At 52.1% G+C, this 13,435-nt stretch overlaps 2 protein-coding genes across 2 annotated transcripts; one reads left to right on the forward strand and one right to left on the reverse strand.

Annotated features, from left to right (window-relative positions):
* Window positions 1–378: 378 nt before the first annotated feature.
* LOC309890914 (olfactory receptor 14A16-like) lies at window positions 379–2,967 on the reverse strand (the record flags this gene model as incomplete). Its single annotated transcript, XM_082785304.1, has 2 exons — window positions 379–476; window positions 2,040–2,967. The coding sequence occupies 2 exons, from the start codon at window positions 2,965–2,967 to the stop codon at window positions 379–381; spliced, it is 1,026 nt and encodes a 341-aa protein (XP_082641430.1).
* Window positions 2,968–10,234: 7,267 nt separating this feature from the next.
* LOC309890895 (olfactory receptor 14A16-like) lies at window positions 10,235–11,319 on the forward strand (the record flags this gene model as incomplete). The annotated part of the gene is made up of 1 exon (XM_082785290.1): window positions 10,235–11,319. The coding sequence occupies one exon, from the start codon at window positions 10,235–10,237 to the stop codon at window positions 11,168–11,170; it is 936 nt and encodes a 311-aa protein (XP_082641416.1). The 3' UTR covers window positions 11,171–11,319.
* Between the last annotated feature and the right edge of the window lie 2,116 nt (window positions 11,320–13,435).

A 13,435-nucleotide genomic window follows, 5' to 3' on the forward strand; every position in this document is an offset into this window, starting at 1 on the left:
ATCCACAACTTCTCTTGGCAACCTGTTCCAGTGCCTCACTACCCTTAGAAGGAAGAATTTCTTCCTAATGTCTAATCTAAATCTATCTTGTTTTAGTTTATGACCTTTCCCCCTTGTCCTATCATTATCTACTCGAGTAAAGAGTCTTTCTCCAACCTTTTTATAAGATCTCTTTAAGTATTGAAAGGCTGCAGTAGGGTCTGCCTGGAGCCTTCTCTAGACTCAATAACCCCACCTCTCTCAGCCTCTGTTCACAGGAGAGGTGCTCCAGCCCCCGATCACCTTTATGGTCCTTCTCTGGACTCACTCTAACAGGTCCACATCTTTCCTGTGCTGGGGCTCGCAGCAAAAGTAGGGCCCCATCTTCCTCTCCTCTGGTTACGACAGTTCTCTTAACTTGGGAATTTCCTCCTCCTCTACTTTCTGAATGTCCTTTGGTGCATTCAATACCTTCTCATCTGTTTCTCTAGGTGATCCTGTGAATCACATCAGGCAGACCACATGGTTCAAATGGCACAAGCTTCCTTCTTACTGCCTTTTCAGTTTTCCAGTTGTAATGAGTAATGCTTCCCAGGCTGCAGTGGTGGGACCTGCTACTTCAAATCAGCCGTTCCTGCAAGGGCATTTCCCTTGTTGAAGGACCCTCCTTAGGAGTTCTGTAACATACTTTTCCTCCCTAACAAATGTATTGGGTTTAGGTCAGAATGTTTTGGTAGTGGGGCAGGCTGCATGGGTGGCCTCTGTGAGAAGGGACCAGGAGCTGCACCAGGTGTGGAATAATTGCTGGAGGTGGCTTATTGAGACTAAAGAAGCTGCCCCAGTTCTGATCAGAACCAGTTCCTCGCTCTCAAAAAGGGATCCTCTGGCTTCTGGTCAAAGCTGACCCAATAAACAACGATGGTTGCACAGCTTTGATAACATTTTAAAGAAAGGATAAAGCATAAAATTGTTTGTGCAGCAACAGCTAGCAGAGGAGTGAGAAAATGTGAGGAACAGCCCTGCAGACAGCAAGGTCAGTGCAGAAGGAGGGCAGGAGGTGCCCCAGATGCCAGACTAGAAGTTTCCCTGCAGCCCATGGAGAGGCCCCTGGTGGAGCAGGCTGTCCCCCTGCAGCCCATGGGTCGCACATGGAGCAGATCTCCACACTTCAGCCCATGGAGGAGCCCCCGGTGGAGCAGGCGGATGTGGCCTGGAGGAGGCTGAGGCCCATGGAGAGGAGCCCACTCTGGAGCATTCCATTCCTGAAGCATTTCTCCCAGCTTGGTACTGATCCATGCTGAAGCAGTTCCTGAAGGACTGTGGGAAGCCCATGAAGGATCATTTTGGGAAGGATGGAATCCCATGGGAGGAATCCATGGGAGGGCCTCCACCCTGGAGCAGGGCCAGAGAGTGACCGTGAAGGAGTGGTGGGGAAGAAATATCACAGACTGATCACAGCCCCCATTCCCTCTTCCCCTGTGTCACTTGATGGGAGGAGGTAGAAGTGGATGGATGGGAGGGAAAGTATTTTTAGTTTATTTTCTCACTCCTCCAGATAATGCATTATTGTAATCTCCTTACATGCAATCTGTCTTGTCCATCACTGCAATTGTTGAGCAATCTCCCTGTCCTTAAATCAGCCCTGGAGCCCTTTTCCATTCTATATTTTTCCCCTCTTCCTCTGAGGATGAAGACTTAAAAGATCGGTGTGGTGGACTTCAGCTGCCTGTCAGCGTGAAACCACCACAATTTTCAGCCAAGTTATTGGCTCCACCTTTGAAAGAAGACTTGGGTTTAAAGGCAGTGCATTTAGGAGATCCTGTTATTACAAAGATGCTACGGGAGTGTCAGCACTTTTGTTGATGTAGACAAAACTTAACAGAGTAAACAAAGCACTTTAATTTCTTACAAGAAGTAGGATGAATAAAACTTTGTTTATGAGAAAGCTACTGATGTAAATGACACTAAAAATAAACATAGCAATAATAGTAATGTAAGAAGCACCAGGCCTGCAAGGGAATATTATGCAAATTCTTTGTGGAGAAGGAGAGAAAACTTACTATTAAGAAATTTTTCTGAAATCACTTTCCTAGCACAATCCCTGAGCTCCTGGTTCCTCAAGCTGTAGATAAAGGGGTTCAGTGTTGGAGGCATCACTGAGTACAGAACTGCCACCACCAGGTGCAGAGATTGGGAGAAGGTGGAGGGGGGCTTCAGGTAGGCAAACATGCCAGTGCCAGTAAAGAGGGAGACCACGGCCAGGTGAGGAAGGCACGTAGAAAAGGCTTTGTGCTGGCCCTGCTCAGAGGGCATCCTCAGCACAGCCCTGAAGATCTGCACATAGGAAACCACAATGAAAACAAAACAACCAAATGCTAAAGTGACGCCACCCACAAGGAGACCAACTTCCCTGATGTATGATTTTGAGCAGGAAAGCTTGAGAATCTGGGGAAGTTCACAGAAGAACTGGTTCACAGCATTGCCATGGCAGAGGGGCAGGGAAAATGTATTGGCTGTGTGCAGCAAAGCAGTGAGAATCCCACTGCCCCAGGCAGCTGCTGCCATCTGGGCACAAGCTCTGCTGCTCAGGAGGGTCCCGTAGTGCAGGGGCTTGCAGATGGCAATGTAGCGGTCATAGGACATAACTGTGAGGAGATAAAACTCTGCTGATATCAAGAAGAGCAAGAAAAAGAACTGTGCAGCACATCCTGAATAGGAGATGGCCTTGTTGTCCCATAGGGAATTGGCCATGGCTTTGGGGACAGTGGTGGAGATGCAGCCCAGGTCAATCACGGAGAGGTTGAGGAGGAAGAAGTACATGGGGGTGTGGAGGCGGTGGTCGCAGGCTACGGCGGTGAGGATGAGGCCGTTGCCCAGGAGGGAAGCCAGGTAGATGCCCAGGAAGAGCGCGAAGTGCAGGAGCTGCAGCTCCCGCGTGTCTGTGAATGGCAGGAGGAGGAACTCGGTGATGGAGCTTCTGTTGGACATTTGACGTCTCTGTGCATAGAGACCTGCCAAAGAGGAAAATGTAGTGACAAATAGGGACAGTCTTCTCTGAGAAAAACCTGCTACACTTCTCATTAAGTGACTTTCTGCTACCTGAGACCTTTCTGCTGCTCCCTTGTTTGAGCTCTGATTGGTGTAGAATAAATTTTCACTGGGAGCACAGCATTCTGCTGTGGGCTCTGCCTGCCCTACAGTTCTAGCGATATAAGAACCGTGAGTGATCTCTGATTAAATCTAACTCTCACGTATGTTGACTTCACAGCATAACCACTGTCAACACTCTTGACAGCCAAATGGCATTTGTGGTTTGCTTTGTTCCAACTTCCTGTATTACTCTTAGGAGATTTTATTGAGGGAAGTAAACCCTGGCATTTGTAAGGTATTCCAGTTGAGATTTTGTAAGTGCCAGGAGGCAAAGTGACTGCCCTTAGTGCAGTGCAGACAGCCAGTCTGTCTATCTTCCCTGGTCTCAGCCAGAGTCCACTTGGGCTCAGTCCAGTGGCCCCCATAGAGCCACTCAATTATTGTAGCCTCAGAAACTCCCTGGAAGGAGATCCAGCTTAATTCTGCCGCATACGCTGCATTGCACCAAGCCCCACAGGTTAGAAGAGGGTTTGGGCATATTCCTCCTACAGGCACATCTATATGGTGGGTCCTGGAGGGTCAGTGCTTGAGCTGCAGCTGAACACCCCATCTACAGGAAGCCATAAAGCTCCATGGAGATGGGAGAGCATAAAGAACAGCAGCAGAAGGTGCAGGAACAGAGAGAAATATGACAAGGCTTCTGCCAGGGACAGACAGACAGGAACTCAGGAGAGTGTGCTCTGCTGGAGTTCCTGCTGCTGAGTTTATGAGGCACATCCTGAATCTGTCGGGCTTGAGGGTGGACTGTGAGGTGCCAGACTATTCTGTTAATGCTCTCTTGATAATTCCTTCCTGCAGCTGTCCCTGCCTGCAGCTGGGTCTCTGTCCCCACACCTCCTGCCTGCAGCTCACAGCCCCCATTCCACCCGCTGGGTGCTCAGCTCTGCCCTGCAGACACCTCCTGGCAGCAGGGCTCTGCCCAGGGGCAGCTCGCTGGGGGCACATCCTAGAGCCCAGGTCACACAGACACTGCTGACACTGCACAGGTGGTAATGGAGCTTACTATGAGCAGTAAAGGGACTTGTTACAGTTCTCGGAATGCTCCTCGTGAAGGCTTAGGAGTCTTAGTATCTTCTTAGAAAAAAAAAAAAAAAAAAAGCCTCTATTTTCAATTCCACAAGGATGAAGAAGAGAAAACTGAAAGCAGAGACTAAAGAAATATGAGAGTGAAGTTCCCTTTGAAATTGCCTTGGTGTGCTGTGGATCTGTGAGCAGGCTGCCCCAGGCAGCAGCCTCCCACCAGCAGCAGGACCCTGCCCTGCCAGGGGGGCTCCTTCCACACACAGCTTCTCCCCGCAGTGCCCTGGGCAGCTCCCTGGGCAGGCTGAGTGCTGAGCCTGGCAGGCGGCAGAGGCCCTGCCCTGGCACACAGCCCCTGATGCAGCAGGAACCCTGCTCTGCACCACAGCCCTGGACACCCCTGCCTGCACCCCCGGCTTCTCCTGCCTCCGGGAACTGCGGCTGCATTGCCCTCCAGCCAGAGACTTACCGGGTGCAGGGCTGGGAAGTCTTCTCCCGCAGTGAGCTCTGGGCATCCTTCCACTTCTGCGTGCCTTTAAGCACTGTCTCTGCAGGCAGTGCCCCCAGCCCTGCTGCGCTGTGCAGAGGAGCTGCTCCTGGGCAGAGCTGTCTCTCTGCAGCACTGCCCACTTGCCAGGAGCTCCCCTTGGGCCCAGAAGCCCAGCCCAGCTCAGCAGCACAGCACCCGACCATGGCATTGATTGCTCTGTGCCATTGGGCTCCCTCCAGGTGTCCCCAAGGCCTCAGGGCTGACAGCTCCTGAGGGCAGCAGGGTCTCTTCTGGGGTGTCGTGTTTGGAGCAGACTGAAGTCATCAGCGACTGCTCCTAGCTGAACATGGGAGAGACTGATGTTAGAAGTGTGATTTGTGCTATTGATGTGCAGTTGTCAAACATGACGTTGTGGTTTATCCTAGCCGTCAACTCAGCACCACACAGCTGTTAGCTCACTGCCCCTGCAGCTCCAAAACTGTAAAGCTCATGGGTTGAGATGAAGACAGTTTAAAAGGACAGAAAAGGAATAGATCAACAATAATAATAACAGCAACAATAACAACAATAATAGTTAAGTGTACAAAGCAAGTCATACACAATACAATTGCTCACCACCCAATGACTGATGCCCATCATCCCATCCCTGAGCTGTAGTCCCCTTGACCCTGGCCAGCCTGCATGGGGATCAAATGTTGCGGTCCCTTGACATTTGTTTTAGGGTAAAATCAGCTTTCAGAAGGATTTGGATTATTTCCTTCCCTTTCTCAAATACTTCTGCTCTGTTGCCCCACATGATGATGTCACCAAGGTACTGCAGGTGTTCAGGAGCTTCCCCCATTGCAGGGCAGTCTGGGTCAGTCCATGGTAAATGGTAGGGCCAATTGCTTTGTCAATCACCCCTTCCCTAGAGGGGGATCCCAGCTGCTTGGCTTCTCTGCCCTCTAATTCCAGGCTAGTGGCCCTGTTCTCCCAGCACTGGAGCAGCCAAATGACAATGTGCTCATCTAGATGATGACTGACATTTTTTCACAAATCTGGGATAGGGGTCTTGTGGTTACTGATACTGTTCTGATCTCTTCCTCTTTGCCCTCCTTCTTCCTTGATGGCCCAACTTTGTTGAAGCATCCCTTGTCTTCCCTTGTCTTCTTCCTCCTTTCTTGTCTGCATAGGAGTTTCTTTCCTTTCAAAAAAAAAAAAAAAAGAAAGTTTTTTTTCATCCATTTTTTTTCTCTTGCATATAGGTGTAACCAATAGTGGCACAGGTTGGTTCTCTGGCCCAGCCATGGGGCCCATCAGAGGATCAGAGGGGCTGGAGTGTCTGCAGGGCCTGTCACAGGGGTTGGAGTGTCTGCAGGGCCCATCGCAGGAGTTGCTGTGGCTGCAGGGCCTTTCGGAGGAATTGGAGTGGCAGCAGGGACCGTCACACAGGGTGGAGTTGCGGGAGGGCCTGTCACTGGACTTGGAGTAACATTGGCTGTGTCTTCTATACATAGGAAAAGCCCCAGCTCTTTGCAGCGATTTGTATCTTTTCAGAAATCACCTTTTTCATGCATTTCACCATTTTTTTTAGGATTCTGCACTTGCTCAGGGGTGAAGTTCCAAAGCATTGGATGTGCTCACTGCTCTAGGTGCCTGCTAGTATCCTCCCATACTCCTAGCCTCTACTAAATCTCCTGCCTTGGGGCAGACTTCTGGATGGCACTCTCAAATACTTGTTTAACCTTAAACAAAAGATGAAGCACATTCAGGAGACATCACAATAGGAACAGGCTGGTTTGACCATCCCCAGGATACTGAAAGCTTTGAAGCTATTGTAACTAGCCTGGAAGAGAAAGGGGAGGAGAAGGAGAAAGGGAGAGTGAAGAAGTTGTGAAAAGTGTCACCCCTTTGTCATCTCCCTGTCCCTATCTACCAGCTCAGGGGCTGAGTACCAGGGGAACAACTGGTCTTGCTGCTAAAGACTGAGGCAAAGAAGGCATTAAATACCTCGGTCTTTTTCTCATCTATTGTCAAAATGTTTCCCTCCACATCCAACAAAGTATGAAGATTCTCCTTAATCCTCCCCTTCTTGTGTATTTCTAAAAACATTTTTATTGTCTTTGATGGTAACAGCCAGACTGATCTCCAGTTAGGCTTTGGCCCTTCTATTTTTCTCCCTGCAAAGCCTTCCAAGATTTAAGACAAAGCTCCAAACAAAATGACAGAAGGCATGAGAAGGAAGCACAGAAAAGGTGGACTCTGGCAGCCTTCCATGCTCGAGCCCTCTGTGAGTCTGTGCTGCAACTCCATTCAACTAGTTACTCCTGTATTGTCCAAACTCTCCTGCAACTGCCAATGCTGCTATCTTGTGAGAGACAGCACAATCAGGGTGAGCCATCTGTCTATAGACATTAACAGCTGACACAGTGGAACATCTGTCCAGGGGAACCTGGAGAAACAGCAGGATTTTGCCTACAGAAACCTCTTGACATTTTGAAGGAGAAAAGCCTAGTCCTGCAACAGTAGAACCCCACACATCGGGGCAGAATGGGACCCTGCTGAGTGAGCTGTGCCCAGGAGGAAGAGGGCCTGGGCACCATGAGGGATGACATACGAGCAGTGGTGCCTGCTCACTAGGAACCAGGCCAGCTTCCTACAGAGCTGCCTTACAAGGAACACAGCCACCAAGAAAATCTGAGTCGTCTTTCTCAGCTCAGATCTGGTGTGACATGACACGGACAAGGGTCTACAGCCAGCAGGTAAAGAGGTGTACGTCTGGGAGTCCCTAGGATATCCTGGTCTGCAGAGGAACAAGGACTTAGCAAGGCTGAAAGTCCCAACAAGACCAAGATATTTATACATATGGCTATGGCTGTTGTCTCTGCCACTGAGGCCTATGAGGAGACAGCTCATCATTAGAGCACCACGGTCTCATTGCTGATATTTTGGAATTGCCTGATCCTGTGCTTTTAGGAGGCAGCGCTTAAGACTAACCAGCACTGATGGACGCCGATGCTTTCAAAAGCATTTTCCCAGAGGACCTTGCTAACTAGTTCCCCCAGCAGCCTGAAGTCTGCTCTCCCCATATCCAGGACTGAAGTTTTGGTGGCAGTTTTCCTCCTGTCACCAAAAATTTCAAACTCAACAACTTCATGGTCATTATGACCAAGATGGCCACCAATTGCCACATCTCCCACAAGACCCACTCTGTTCTCCAGCAACAGATCTAGGAGGGCACCTTTCCTAGTTGGCTCCCTTAGCACCTGAACCAAAAAGTTATCTTCAAGGTGCTTTAGGAACCTCCTGGACCTGCTTGTGTTGGCCATGTGGTAATCACAGTTGACGACTGGCAAGTTGAATTCCCCATAAGGACAAGGGCAACTGATCTTGAGGTATTTCTTAGCTCTTCAAAGAATAATTCATTGGTGTCATCATCCTGGCTGGGTGGTCTGAGTTATCACACTCAGCTCAGATCCGGAGTGACAGTCCATGCACACGGGTCTGCAGCCAGCAGGGAAAGAGGTGCAGGTCTGGGAGTCCTTAGGACAGTCAGGTGTGGAGAGGAGCAAGGGCTGTGGCAAGGCTGAAAGTCCCAGCAGGACCATGGTCTTCATGTCCATGGCTATGGCTGTTGTCTCTGCCACTGAGGCCTATGAGGAGACAGCTTATCGTTAAAGCACCAGGGCCTCATTGTCTACTCAGCCCCTCCCATGAACCAGGTAGAGGTCGTACCATTCTCCTGCACTTGGCAATGCACATCCCCATCTCCTGCTACCCCAGGAAGAGCCCTGAGCCATGTGTGAAGGGAAAGAATTGCCCATTCCAGGGTCCAGATCTCAAGGCTCAGCCCTTGTGCTTGGTGAAACACATCCACTTTGTCTACGCATCAGTGTCACCTTCACATTGCGTTTGTCTCCTTGTTCTCACTGCCTCCAATGTTCTGATCTTGTGAGCTCCAAGAGAGGCTGTCAGTGCTGGCCCTCGGGGGACACTCCAGGAAACTTGTATCTGATTTGGACTTCTTGAGAGATTTCTTCAATTTGCTCTCAGTGCCTGCATTTTGAGGGCTCATCACAAAAGCCACCAGAGGGCTGATTACAGTGCTTGGGCTGGGCCTCTGCTGCTGAGCTGGACCAGAGAGAGCTCGTGGCAAGAGGGCCCTGGTGCAGAGAGACAGCTCTGCCCAGGAGCAGCTCCTCTGCACAGCGCAGAAGGGCTGGGGGCTACAATAACAGGTGGCATGCAGAGGAGAGAAGGAGAGCGGGGTTGGAGGCAGTTGAGAGTGGGAGGATGCTGAGAGCTGACTGGAGGAGAAATCTGCACAGCCCTTGACAAAGTAAGTCTCTGGCTGCAGGGCCATGCATCTGCAGCTCCTGGAAGGGTCTCCTTCTGGGTCATGTTTCTAGGAGGGCAGTGGGCAATGCAGTAGGCTTTGAGAGTCCTGCTGGATTGCACTGCGAGGTGAGGAAGTCTGGCAGAAGCCCCTTGGAGTGCCCTAAGGCAGGTGCCCCCAGTCAGCCCAGAACACCCTGCCCTAGCTGGCCATGTCGGGCTCTCTCTCAGATGCCCCGTAGCTCCTGCAGCCATGGAGGTGCCCCTTGGCCATGCCCTGCTGGTGGCAGGGTGCTGCAGGGCAGCGCTGAGCACAGCCCTGTGGGATGGGGTCTGTGAGCACGGGCAGGGGGGAAAGAAGAGGTGGGCGCAGAACAGCAGGTCCCAGCAGGGACAGCTGCAGGCAGCAGAGAGAGGAGCAGGTGGCCAGAAGGAGCTGTTGGCAGAAATGCCGTGGCAGGGGGGATTCGGGCACCTCATGGCCATGCCCTGCAGTGCAGATGTCTTCCCCTGGAGCAGCCCCTCCGTGGCCTTCTCTCCCCCTACAGCCCATGGGCTGTGGGGCAGGCATGGCCAGTACAGCAGGCAGAGCCCAGGTGAGGAGAAGCTCCCAAGCTCCTTCTGGCTTGGAGTTTCACAGAGACAAGGTGAGGATGCTCTCCAGCTGCACATGGACTGGGGCTTCTCCACCCTCAGATGGCTCCATTTTTTTTCTCAGGGAAGTACCTGAGTGGGATAGTCCTGCAGCTCAGAGGGGTGAAACAGGGCATTTGAGAACAGGACTGCTAGGCAGAGCTGCTGTGCTCAGTCTTCAGCAAGGGACAGTCCCTTTGCCTCCCGGTACCCACAGGATTTCACCAAGAGTGCACAGGAACAGTCAGAGAGTTCAAGCATCCAATACCTCTACTAAGTGTTACAGAGGCAACTGGGATAAAATCAAGCAAACAAAATCCCTTCAGCTCTGCCCTTATTCAGATGTGTTGTCTGCAACAACACTGCAGAGCTCATGGATCTGACAAGTGGACTGAACTTGAGTTTCCCCCATGTTCTTGCTTCTCTCCTGAAACACAGCACGAAGGACTCCTCTGGAGCCCACAGCAGCCCCTCCTCCCAGTGCCACTCTCAGCCACCACCTGACGCAGCTCAAGCAAGAGAGCTTCCAAGAGAAACACACTGTTTGAGGGTGCTCTACGGCTTGCAAAATGTTTTCCAAGGATAAATCTGTTCTAACTTTGTTTTACCTTCTCCTCTCCAACAGACAGCCATGTCCCAGGTCAGAGAATGCCCAACATAAGCTCTGTGAGCGAGTTCCTCCTCCTGCCATTCGCAGACACGCGGGAGCTGCAGCTCCTGCACTTCGCGCTCTTCCTGGGCATCTACCTGGCTGCCCTCCTGGGCAACGGCCTCATCCTCACCACAGTAGCCTGCGACCACCGCCTCCACACCCCCATGTACTTCTTCCTCCTCAACCTCGCCCTCCTCGACCTTGGATCCATCTCCACCACTGTCCCCAAAGCCATGGCCAATTCCCTTTGGGACACCAGATCCATCTCTTATGAAGGATGTGCAGCTCAAGTCTCCTTTTACTTATTCTTTTTTGATGCAGAGTATTCCCTTCTCACCATCATGGCCTATGACCGCTACGTTGCCATCTGCAAGCCCCTGCACTATGGGACCCTCCTGGGCAGCAGAGCTTGTGCCCAGATGGCAGCAGCTGCCTGGGGCAGTGGGGTTCTCAGTGCTGTCCTGCACACTGCCAATACATTTTCCCTGCCCCTCTGCCATGACAATGCCATGGACCAGTTCTTCTGTGAAATCCCCCAGATCCTCAAGCTTTCCTGCTCAGATGCCTACCTCAGAGAAGTCTGGGCACTTCTCTTCAGTATTTCTTTAGCATTTGTTTGTTTTGTTTTCATTGTGCTTTCCTATCTGCAGATCTTCAGGGCTGTGCTGAGGATGCCCTCTGAGCATGGCCAGCACAAAGCCTTTTCCATGTGCCTCCCTCACTTAACTGTGGTCTCCCTCTTTCTTAGTACCATTATGTTTGCCTACCTGAAACCTCTCTCACTCTCCTCCCCAACTCTAAATCTTGTGGTGTCTTTTCTGTACTCAGTGGTGCCTCCAGCAGTGAACCCCCTCATCTACAGCATGAGGAACAAGGTGCTCAAGGATGCAGTCTGGAAATTCTTTGAATACATGCTTCTTCAGAATCAATAATGTACCTTAAATTTCCTACATCGTTTGAGAAACTGTGAGGAAAATCTTTTGTTTTCTCTATTACTCCTTTGTTATTTCTTATTGCTATTTTCTTCATTTTTATTTATTTATTATTATTATTTTTTTAATTTAAGTAATCTTATTCTTAGCCTCCTACGTGTTATTTTTTTTCTTTACTTTGAGCCAATCACTTTAGGGACCTATGACTGGGCCTCTTGTACAGATATAGATAATAAAGAAGCCATGAGAACTTCATTGGTCTCCTCTGCCATCTTTTCCCCTCTCCTCTGGAGCTGGGGGAGCAGCCCCAGCATGTAGGAGGGACTCAGGGCCAAGAGACCAGTTGCCACAGGGAGGAGCAGCCTCCCTTGGGGCTGCCCCTCACTGCCTGCTGGGCTCTGCCTCTCTGCTGCCTTCAGGTTGGGTCTGCTGCTTCCCTAGAGCCATGGCTGCAGCAGGATGTGGTCTTTTCACTGCTGCTCTCATTTCACTTCCGCAGTCTTCACTTGTTCCTTGCCATTTCTGTTAGTCCTTGGATCTCATGCACCTTGGTGACAGTCCTGTTGTCTCTACATTGGCACCCATGTGGCCGTAGGCTGCAGCAGGGAATGTGCAGCCCTGTGTCAGAGCTAGCCTCCCTACTAGTGTGACAGTAAAAAAATGGGCTTCAGAGGGCAAACCCAGAAACCTGCACAATTCTTCCTGTGCTGCTGTCAGGAATAGAGCCAGGGGGTTGCTCCCTGTTCTTTGTTTTCTGGGCATGTTCATGGAATGAAGGACACAGGCTTACAGTCCCAGGGAAGTCTGGCAGGGACCAATGGCTGGTCCCCTTATGGTGGCACTTCCCAATTAGACAACAACTGGTCTTGAGCTCACCTGCATGGCACTGTGCTCCCTGCAGTGGGGCTGATGGATGATGCCTGCAAGGAGAGGAATCTGGAGCTTCCAGGAGATTTCAGGGGAACCCAAGGACAACGTGCTCTGCGGGTAGTGATTAGAACTACATCTAATGAATGACCACGGAAGGAAGAGTCCGGTAAAGTTGAATCTGAGGAGTCCAAGGGCTAAGGAGGGCTCTGCAATGCCAGGACAGGTGGTGAGGAGCCAGTAGGCAAAGTCCCATAAGACTGCAGAGTAATTGAGAATAGTCCCTTTGAAGCTTTGTGGGTGAGGTATGGTGCAGCCCTTGCCTGCCCTTTGTGACCTTAGAGAAAACCCATGATGCTGCAAGTACTGCCCTGTGCTGCTGAGACACCAGGGCAGATGGAAAGGGGCTCAGCAGAGATCCCCATGGAGTTGGGTCTGCTGTCCACCCTGCGCAGCAAGGGCAGGGGGGAGTCCCCCTGGGTATTCCATGGTAGAACACCCCCTGGCTCTGCAGAGCAGCACTGCCAGCTGGGCACCCTGTGGGGTGCATGGGGAGAGAAGCAGAAACGACTGGCCAGGTCAGCACGGACACACTGCCCTGGGCAAGGCTCTCTGGGAGCAGGGATAGCCCTGGGGAAGAGCAGCGCAGCATTTATGGGCATACCCAGAGGCATAAAGGAGAAAGCTTTTTCTGCAGGCCCTGTTCGGGGCAGGCTGCTCTATGCCTGGGCCAGGCCTCTTGTGCTGGCCTGGGGAGTGCGGCTGGCCCTGCGGGGCACAGGCACTCTGTGCTGGGGATCTCCCAGGCAAGAGAGCAGGGCTCCTGCAGCTTCACCGACCTCCATCTCCTGAGCCTTGGCTGATCCCAGCCTGGGGGCTGCTGGAGAGGCCCAGAGCCACCTTTGTCCCAGCAGCTGCGGTGCCTTGCGAGGGGCTAGGGCTGTGGTGGCTGTGCCCAGAGCCCTGCAGCAGCCTGCAGAGGGCACTGCCCTGGGCTGCTGGGCTGGGGAGAGGGCAAGGAGGTGGGGAGAGGTGTGCGGGGGCTGGTCTGGTCTGGGCAGTGCCTGGCAGAGGGTAACAGCAGCGTCAGGGAGCGGTGGCAGCATGCAGGGGAGGGCTCCCAGAAGGGCTTGGTGCTGCAGAGCCAGGGCTGCGCGAATGGAGCCCAGAGCTGCAGGGGCAGGGGAGAGGAGGCTTCTCTGGACCCTTGCTGGCCTGGGCAGAACAGGAAGGAGGCCCAGGGCATTCGTCCCCTCACCGCAGCCTGCCAGGACCTGCAAGGTGGTCATGGAGTGTCCAGGGCCAGGCTCTGCACTGTGGCCACGAGCCCTGCCTGCCCTCCTGCCATGCTCTGTGCGCTGACTGCAGCAGAGGGGACCCCCAGCCAGCCCCTGCATG

This window comes from Aythya marila (genome assembly GCF_965140915.1).
Source record: "Aythya marila genome assembly, contig: HAP1_HAP1_SCAFFOLD_153, whole genome shotgun sequence".
NCBI classification, from domain to species: Eukaryota; Metazoa; Chordata; class Aves; order Anseriformes; family Anatidae; genus Aythya; species Aythya marila.